This window comes from Zeugodacus cucurbitae, chromosome 6 (genome assembly GCF_028554725.1).
Source record: "Zeugodacus cucurbitae isolate PBARC_wt_2022May chromosome 6, idZeuCucr1.2, whole genome shotgun sequence".
Classification (NCBI taxonomy): Eukaryota; Metazoa; Arthropoda; class Insecta; order Diptera; family Tephritidae; genus Zeugodacus; species Zeugodacus cucurbitae.
Genome location: NC_071671.1, coordinates 62,263,639 through 62,274,198, shown reverse-complemented (window position 1 = coordinate 62,274,198; position 10,560 = coordinate 62,263,639). Strand labels below are relative to the sequence as shown.

Genomic DNA, 10,560 nt, shown 5'->3' with positions numbered 1-10,560 from the left:
TTTAACTTTATTAATATTATATAATACACAATTTGACCCACATATTCGTCATATATATAAAGTCCATTGAAAGTTGGAAACCATAATATTAGGTTAGAGACACCGAGGTCCTCGTGTTCGATATATGGGGCCTTAAAACCCTATGGTCCGATTTCGGCGATTTTTAGAATGGGGCTGCCACACTATAAACATAGTATTTATGCAAAGTTCTGCACCGATATCTTCACTAGTGCTTACTTTATATATTGTAAAGTAAACGATTCAGATCGTCTCCAAAGTTCTGGTATATAGGAAGTAGGCGTGGTTGTGAAGCGATTTGGCTTATTTTCACAACATATAATTGGGATGTAAGGAAACTATTACAAACCAATTTGCATTGAAATTGGTCGAGTAGTTCCTGAGATATGGTTTTTGACCCATAAGTTGTCGACGCCACGGCCATTTTCCATTTTTTAAAAATTTCTGACATTTTTCGTTAGTGAGTTAACCCACTTTTAGTAATTTTCAACCTAACCTTTGTATGGGAGGTGGGCGTGGTTATTATCCGATTTCTTTCATTTTTAGACTGTATTAAGAAGTGGCTAAAAAAAGACTGCAGAAAGTTTGGTTTACATAGCTCTATTGGTTTCCGAGATATGTACAAAAAACCTATTTACATCCACATATGCCTCTTCATAGTGCGATCCTTCAAACCAAAGTTTATTTCCATAGCTTTATTTATGGCTTAGTTATGGCACTTTATGTGTTTTCGGTTTTCGCCGTTTTGTGGGCGTGGCAGTGGTCCGATTTTGATCATTTTCGAAACCTTCCTATGTTGCCAACAATTAAGTGTGCCAAGTTTCACTAAGTTATCTTAATTTTTACTCAAGTTACAGCTTGCACGGACGGACGGACAGACAGACATTCGGATTTGAACTCCACTCTTCAACCTGATCACTTTGGTATATAAAGCCCTATATCTAACTCGTTTAGTTTTAGGACTTACAACCAACCGTTATGTGAACAAAACTATAATACTCTCTAGCAACTTTGTTGCGAGAGTATAAAAATAATATTTAAAAACAAATTATTTAAAAAAAAATCTGAACAATACCTTTTTTTTCAAACAAAAATTTTTTCTGATATTTTTTTTCCTCCATATTATGAACGAATTTTTAGAAACAGTTTTTTTTCATTATATAATTTTTATAGTTTTTAAGTCAGGTGGCAACGTCAAAAAATATTTTTTTTTAAATAAAGACTTCAATTTATTCCGTGTATACCCATCTTTCGGTCTTGCGTGTTTTAATATTTAAAAAAATTATGACAAAACAGATGGCAACGCTAATGCTACTTAAAATTGAAATAAATGCCTAAATTGCATACTTTTAGGCGTTTTTATAAAAGATTTTATATAAAAAAGGAAAATTATTTAAGTAATTATGAAGAATTTAAGCAGAAAGGGTAATGAGAGTCATGATTTTATTAGATTTATATTCACTATAATCAGCAAACAATCGCTTTAAGACTAGAGTTAAGCTACTCAGTAAGTTTAGAACTCGCTTAAGATAGGATAATCTAACCGAACTATAATTTCTTCACAATACATTTTTTTCTTAATTTTTATTGTTTTGACCTCTTAACATTCCGTTTAGTGTACCAAACACTGTGTATCTTTAAGTTTGATTTCGCATTTGCTGCATATAATTAGGGGTCGCAATAACGGCTGAGCGTGGCAACCGCACAACCGCCACCAACTCTTTTCAAACCGTTATTTCCTTTTTCAATCAACGACTATGACGCAGCGACCCATTCCCACTCTTCCCACCGCCTTATTTCCTTTTCACTTCAGCTGTTAGCTCAGCTCACCGACCGCCAACCGGCCACCCTCATCCGCCACGCTGCGTTTGCTTTGCGGTTTTCACGTCTAATGATAGTGTTGCCACTGGTATTGACGTTAGTTGTTGGCTGCATTGGTTGCCCGTTATTGTTCACAGCTTGCTGTTACCGCTGCGGCGACACCTATTGTTAACGGTTTTTGCTTTTGTTAGCAGGATTTGAAACTTGTACTCGTCGCTGTGGGGTGTAATACCAATGCTGCTTTTTGTTTATTTTTGTTACTGCTGCCGCTGTTGTTATTATTGTCATCAACACCAGTCGCAGCGTTTTTTGTTATTGTTGTTATTATTTTTATATCACAACAAGCATTTGCTACAACAAGTTTTGCTTGTTAAGCGGCTCCTGAATGGTAAAAATTGTTGTACCGTTAGTTGAAAGCTTAGTTTGCCGGCTTCTTTAGGGGATCAAGCGCGGTTGTGATTGTAGTGGGTTTTTGCTACTGAGTTTATCGGGTTAATTCATGTCAAAGTTGCGGTCAGGTGTTGTATGTGGCGAGATTTATAAGTTGATCTTTTTTTATATATTAGGAAGCTAATTAAAGGGTTTTTATTGGTATGTTCGGAAACGAATATATTTCTAAGGTAAATTTTGATGAAAATTAGTTTATCTATATTAAATGCTTGAATAAGTTAATATTGTTTGACCTAACATAATAATTATACCCTGAACAGGGTATATTAGGTTTGCCACGAAGTTTGTAACACCCAGAAGGAAGCGTCGGAGGTCCTATAAAGTGTATATATAAATGATCAGTATGTTGAACTGAGTCGATTTAGCCATGTCCGTCTGTCTGTCTGTATATATACAAACTAGTCGTTCAGTTATTAAGATATCGTTTTAAAATTTTGCAGATGTTATTTTCTCTTCAAGAAGCTGCTCATTTGTCGGACCACTATATCATATAGCTGCCATACAAACTGAACGATCGGAATCAAGGGCTTGTATGGGAAACTTCCGCATTTTACTACATATCTTCACGAAATTTGGTGTGAGTTGTTGTTCATAGAAATAATTTAATCTCCAAAAAAATTGTTCAGATCGGTTCACTATATCATGTAGCTGCCATACAAACCGAACGATCGGAATCAATGGCTTGTATGGAAAATTTTCGCATTTGACGTGGTATCTTCACGAAATTTGACATGGATTACTGCTTAAGGTAATAATATAATCTTCGAAGAAATTGTTCAGATCGGTTAACTATATAACCTTAATGTTTCAAGCAAACAACCCGGCTAAAAAGAATTAGTAAAATATTTTCTTTTTTTTACTTACTTTTTCTTACGTCTTTAGATTTGCTTAAACACATAGTTACTAAAAGAAATGCACCTGTGAAGGGTATATTAGCTTCGGTACAGCCGAAGTTAACGTTTTTTCTTGTTTTTCAATAAATTCTCAACTAGGAGAGCAATATGGATGAAAGCTCGATGACTCTGTCGTAGATGAACCCTTATAAATTAAAAGTACGTAATAAAAATCTTTTGTTCATTAAAGTTTGGTTCCATCTATATCATCAAGCTTTTAACGTTAACAGATCCGAGATCGGCACATAGACTGAGAGAATCTTCCCTACTGCAAAGCTGCAATAAGGGACATTCTAATATACTGGGCGAGTTCCCATTTGCACCAAATATTACGAAGTTGAGAGAGAGAAGGTTATGGGAAAGGTGGACAAAGATTCAGAGATAAGTATCTATACAGACGGATCAAAACTAGACAAACGAGTAGGAGGTGGGGTATTTTCAGAAAAACTGAATCGACTTCCGGCTGACGGATCATTGTAGTGTCTTCCTAGGAGATCACTGCAATTAAAGAAAGCCTTCTCGTTCTGTGAAGCAGATGAACTATCCATACTGCTAATAAAGAGGGACTCGATAAATATGCTGTTGATACAGCTGAATCTCAATGGAAGCAAACAACGACTTGCTCAATAAGCAGACAAACGTGGCCTGAGTGGAATAAGAGGCGCAGATTCCGTTCATTGAAATTGAAGAGTAATGATATTATAACCCTAGGGGTGTTAACGGGTACTGTCTGATTGGGAGACACGCTAGCAAACTGGGGATACCTTTCAATGATTACTGCAGAAGCTGTCAAGAAGTAGAAGAAGAAAAAACGATAACGCATCTTATATGCGGCTGTACGGATCTGTATAGAAAAAGAATCGTATAGAAAAAGAAGATGATGTGGGCGAAGTTGCACTTATCAAATTATATGGATTATTTCACTTTGTCAAGACCACAGTATGGTTCAAAGAGGGCTCAATAGTGTGAGGGGATCCCAGTCTCGGTGGTGTCACAACCTAACATAACCTTCACAGAAATTCTGTAATAAACTTGTTAATGGGTCGATTTTAACGATGGGTGGTTTTTACGAATAATATTTCTTAATGTTCTTGTCGGTTTTTGAAATTTCTTTCTCTATTTTATATATATCAGAGAAATCTTCAGTCTGTCAAACTTAGGTATCACAACCACCATGCTTAGGCCAACACATTTAAATTCGACTCTTCTAACTTCTTGCTTTTAAAATATCCAACTTCTTGACTTAACAGATCTATTGTATAAATCAGTCCAATAAAAAACCTCTTGACAGTGTGTTAAGAAACCCGAAACACTAGTTCTGAGATGACGAGCTAAACTTAGGGTTAACAGAATTGTCGTTCAGCTCGCTAAAATTCGAAAATAACCTAAAAATGCGATTGTCTAATTTCACAATATATTATATTAGATGAATGATTTATATGTGGTTCGAGCGAAAGCTGCGGCTGATGATTTATCGAGCTTCGTCATCTTACAGAATGAAAAGCACAAAAATATTTCGAAATTTGAGATGAAATTGTACAAATTCCGTTATTTGGGAGCTTGTTAGGTTACGTTGCACTGTCTTTTGTCCCAGAGCATGACGAAGATGAGAATTGATTCTTTAGTATCGCTAGTATTATCGCAAATAATAAAAAAAGGAGACCACGAGCTTTAATTAAGTCGAAAAGCTTTTTCTCAGTTCTTTAAATTGGTTTTAATCCCATCAAAATGATGGGATATATAGTAAAAAGCTTTTCAAAAAGCTTTCACTATATTTTTTAAACTGGATTTGTGGAGACTTATCTATAAAGTGGTATGTAGATGTAGTGACGTCGACAATTGCTTTAGATAAAAATAGTATTTATAGTAAGAACTTTCACCCAAAGCCGAAAGAAATAAAATCACCTAATATAGGCTTTAAGCTTACCTTTTCTTATATGTAAATATCTTGTGATAATATTTACCAAATAAGATTTTTTATAATATATAGAAGCTATTTTCTATTAATATGCACTAAATCAGTTATTGTACAGCTTTGAATAGCCTTCAAAAGCTGCAGCAAACCAACATTAAATATGCAAGTGTGTCATTTCCATAAAACACGTTCATCAATATGAGAGAATGAAAGCTGATTGACTAAGCCACTGACTGACAAATATAATCAAAACAAATTAGATTAGAAACGAAAAAATAATTAATTGAATGCAAATGATATGCAAATATAATGCCCGCCAACAGAAATGAGACGACGCCAATTTGGCTGCGATTGCCGCAGAGATATAAATGGCGATGGAAACGACTGATGAAAGCTTTCACTAATTTCGACATTTTTTTAGTGGGATTTTTAGCCACGCAAATTAAATGTTAAATAATTTTCAATTTGTTTAAAGCTGTTTACACACATCTTTATTACATAGTATTCGCTTTAAGATCTATTATGTATATAAATCACTAAAACTATTTCCATTAATGGGACTATTGCGCACGTTCCGTATCACAGTGTATTCGTTAGGTGGAAGAGTAAAATAGCACTTTTTCTAAACTAAACTATTTAAATTACCAAGTAAGTAAGTAAGTATGTCTGCACTAAATTAGTATTTTCCGTCGCATTACTCCTGCACCGCATTCTCCAGCAGCGAAATTTTGCCATTGAATTGACCGTTCACATTGCTTGGCATATAGTAGACCGGGTAGGCACCGTCGGCAAAGTTCACGGGCGCACCTTTCTGACTGCCCATGGCCATATCACCTTGATTGAGATTGAAGCGCGGCACCACCTCCATCACGGCGGGCACCAGCACCTGTCGCTTTTCGGTCATCAACTTCGGGTATTGATAGGGATGACCGCTAACGGTATGACGCTGATAGGGCACAATGATTGTCTGTATGGGTGAGTCCCGTGGCATGATGGGCAGCGCTATGTTGGTGGCGATGAAGCTGAGTAGTAACAGTTGTAGACATACATTGTTGTTGTTGTTGCGCTGTAAAATATGCAAAATAAATTTTCGTATTGGATTAAATACGGCAAATCATTTTAATGACTAAACGTAAATTCAATTTAAGGCTGTCGCATGTCTAAGTACTTCAATCAGCTATTTCTTCACTCTCTGTGCTAAGTGCAAGTAAAAGCCGTAAGGATTATTTATGCTTGATGGCCGTAGAGTTTAATTCAATTTGTTGTTTTTTGTTGTTGTATCGAAAATAATTTGCAATAACTTCAAAAGCTTCTTAAGCGATTTAATTAGTTTTTCTGCTACACAAATTTAGTGCGGCAGCGTATTTTGTGGCAATGTTGCAAGTAATTTATTTTCTAGTTAAATTATTTACTATATTAATTTGTGTTGATTTCAATCTGTTATTTCTATTTATGGCTTTTGAATTTAATTAATTTTAAGCTCGTAATGAAGCTATAATTAAAATATTTTAAAATTATTGGTGTGTAGAGCTTGATTGATGCTTTGGTTGTGAAGCAAATTTTCAGCTTTTATTGAAACTGGTTATCACTTTTCATAAAAATATATCAGCTTCACTTTGGGTGGCTGTAATAAATCATTAATATGCATTATGCATAATACTAGCAGATCCAATATTGTTGAATTTTAGTACTTAAAAGTAATAGGTTAGGTTATTCGGCTGATCCTCATGACAAAGGTAAGGTTGGATCTCATTTTGACAGCTTTTGACTCCGATACAAAGATCATCGGGACTCTCGCATATCGAAAAAGTGTTTTGAAACCTTTACAAATTTGTTGAGAAGGCTAATATCGATAACAGCCAATTAGTCTGGTTCGCCGAAGTTATGGCTATCGAGATGTTTCCAACAAAAACTGGACAGTGGAGAGTAAAGTATCTAGATCATTCAGAATATATTATAGTCTGACATATATTGAACACTCGGTATACAATTGAAGAGTCGAAATGAGAATGTGGGGGATTACGATATCCGTAGTCGAAGAACAACTTTACATTTACTCAGCATAGTAACATCTCTGTAAGTCTCTTATCATTCCTGTCCCTTATTATACGATGCAGAAACATGGACGATGACAACCCGAGATGAGAAATCGAGAGAACTGTTCTCCGCAAGATCTTTGAAGCCTTCCGCGTGAGCGAGGAGTAGCGAAGGAAACCTGTATGAGATGTACGACGATTCGGTACCCATGGGTGGACAACGGAAGCAAGGGTGCCCGCGGATCCAATGGAAGTACCACGTGCATGTGGATCTGTCTGCACTTGGCATGTACAACTCGCGAAATTTTGTATATTCGGTTCAGACCAACTCGAACGACAAGTTGTAGTGCTAAAGAAGACTTTTCTTTCCCGTCGATATAAGCGACACCTAGCGATTGTTATTTGACGAAATATTTCTTCTGATGAGTTCTTTATATAATATATTTCAAGAGCCAAAAATCTTAAAAAGGTAAAACAAATATTCCGCTACTTTTAAACGAACTGGATCCCAAAAAAATCTGAAAATACATTGAAGCCAAATTGGGATTACATTCCAGCCTCTAAGTGGATTGTTGATTATGAAATTTCAAAACGGGTTTATTTTTAGAAAAAAAAAATGATCTGGAGACATGTTGTACCATGTTCACTTTGGTATGTACCAGGAGTTTTCCATTGTTCCATGAGACACCGTATCATATATTTGAATCCTTCTGAAAAATCTTTTCAAATCTAGATAATCTTTTCATAAATCATGATTTGTCTAGGAAACTAACTTTAGAACCATGTTTTGAAAGCTCCTACATTTTTATTTTTACTTCATCTTTCATTAATGTTAATATTTTATTCTGTGTTGGGAGGACGCCTTCTACGGTCCAAAGTTGAGTTATAGACTATATCAATATCAGAAGGCTTGGTGAAACATCTCTTAAGTTACCGATTATTCATACGACTACCAGGATATACCATTCAACCAGGATATTCTTATTGTACAATTTTTTATTGGCCTAATTCACTTGTATATTTTCGACCATTTTCGTATATCTCTTAACTTAAAAGTTAATTCATGTACTTAATCGTCACTTTTATTAATTAATTATATACTATTATTTCACTCAAACTGGCTTTTTTGTATTTCATTTAGCCTTTAGCCACTTTTCACTTTCTATCTCGTTATGAACTCTCACTATCTGCTATTCCATTACCGCAATCATGTTGATCCTTTAGTACTCCTGTGGCGTTTTAACGTTACAATTGTCTTGTCGCCGAAAATTCACAGTTTTTACTTTCACAAAGGGCAGTTTTTTCGAAATATTCGTGCAACCAACCACACACTTGTCCGCTCACGACTAGGCTGATCAGCTAAATTAACTAAAGTCTACGCTTCGCAGTCGCTTAGACTTTATATCGCCTCACATCATATTCCTAAATAAAAAGGCAAAGTTTTACACAAATTCGACACGATATTTTTTTTGCTTTAAGATAAAAATTTAGCAAGCACAACAACAATAACATGCAGAGAAATTCATAAAAAAAGAAATACTTAATTACAGTAACAAAAGGCGGTAGCTGCCACCGCGCACAGTGGTTGGTTTTCGCTTAAGAGTTGGGAGCAAATGTTAATAGGGGAAAAAATATAAATAATAAATATTGGAGAAATGTAAATTTTTAAATTAATATCAAAATGAAAATTTTATCGAACATTTATTGTGAGTTGTTCTGAAGATTTTAAAAAATTATAATTTTATTGAGATGAGAATGGTTTTTCATTTTTAAGTCTATTTAGATGTATTTGTGAAATGAATAAGTCTTCTTCTAGATTCTTTTTTAAATACGCATAATAATTCCCGAAGAATTTGTTAAAGGTCCGTTTTGAGTTACAACAGGAAATAAAGTGAGGTTTTACCAGGAGGCGAGTGTTGGACTCCTTATCTAGTAGCAGAAGTTGAAGTTATGAAGTCGAGCCTACGAATATTTATATCACCATTTTAACGAGGTACTCATTTTTTTGAATCAATATTTTTCGAAATCGAAAATTTTCGAAATTTATTTTTTTTTGATAATATTACTACTATGGTAAAAAACGGCATAGTATAAAAGGAAAGTGCTCAGATTATTCATTAAAAGCCTTTAGTTTTTTTTTTCAACCTAATATCCGAACACCCACCCACTGTGCGACGAATCAAAGCATACAACGGAAAAGGTGATGCCAAAGTATTTAAATAAGTTTTATTATTACTTAAACGCCTTTAAACAAGTGTTGAGAGAGAGCACGCGCGTTTTGCAAATAAAAAATAAAAAAATTATAACAAAAACAAAAACAAAACAGTTTCATATGTTGCCATCAACACAACAACACTTGCCGCCGCCACAGCACTAAACAACAACGTCAACGGCATTAAAGGTGGCCCGTCCGCATCATTTTAAAGGCATGTTTCATCAAATCACAACCATTGCTGTTGTTTTTGTTGTTACTTAAAACAACAAACATACGAAAGAAGTAACGATGAATAAGCCTTGCACGAAAAATAACACTCATCAACATATTAAAATAACAATAAAAGTAAACACACCTCTGAGTGTGCGCTGTCAAGCAATAGCAGCGGCAGCAGCAATGTTAGCATCATCAGCAGCAACAATAACAATAACAAAGTAGCAATCATTTGAGCAAAAATGTTAGGCGTCACGGATGTTATTGCGAATTGTTGCCGCGGCAGGGGGAGGGGACGCAAGCATTTTGATCGATTGTCACCGATCTTGTGGCGCTGCACTGGAGCAAAGCATTGAATCATGAGCATTAGGGGTGAAGAGGGAGAAGTGTTGAGGAGTTTGCTCTAGCGCGATTGTTATAGCGGGCGTGTTGCGGAAATCATTTACACTCGCTGCCTGCCATGCATGTGCGTCCGTTTCGGCCAAGTTAATGCGTGTCATACATGGTTAGCTCGTTCATCTTCATCAGCTGCACCCTGTTGAGAAGTGTCGCTTTGTTTTTACTATTATGGGGAAAGACTGAAGGCGGTAAAATTTTATTAGCGATAGTTCGCTGCTTAGTTATGTAGTTTATTGTTATTTTAATTAAGCGACGATTTATTTGTTGTATTTATGGTACTTTATGTAACGACCTTAAAAGGCTTTCGCAGAGTTTTTTATTTTAAAATGCTTCCTGGTTGCTGATATTAGAAATGAATTAGGCTTTTTGCATCAAATGTGTTTTGAATAGCTATCAAATTTCGAAGAAATCGGTCCAAACCCTTCAAACTTAACCCTAGTTGTTGTTTATAATTTCAGTACTAGTAAATTTATTGCTTGACCATTTTTGCCTTTCCAACAGCGACATTTTCCGCAATAAATTGCATACAATTAGTGTAATCAGTTTTCAATTGTTTAGTTAGTTAATTCATTAGGCACGATTTCGTGTAAAAATTGAAAA

At 35.2% G+C, this 10,560-nt stretch overlaps 1 protein-coding gene across 1 annotated transcript; it reads right to left on the bottom strand.

Annotated features, from left to right (window-relative positions):
* Positions 1 to 5,576: 5,576 nt before the first annotated feature.
* LOC105209259 (uncharacterized) lies at positions 5,577 to 8,533 on the bottom strand. Its single transcript, XM_011179573.3, has 2 exons — positions 8,336 to 8,533; positions 5,577 to 6,163 (listed from the first exon to the last, which is right to left on the bottom strand). Exons 1-2 carry the CDS (start codon positions 8,342 to 8,344, stop codon positions 5,792 to 5,794), a joined length of 381 nt encoding a protein of 126 aa, XP_011177875.2. The 5' UTR covers positions 8,345 to 8,533; the 3' UTR covers positions 5,577 to 5,791.
* Between the last annotated feature and the right edge of the window lie 2,027 nt (positions 8,534 to 10,560).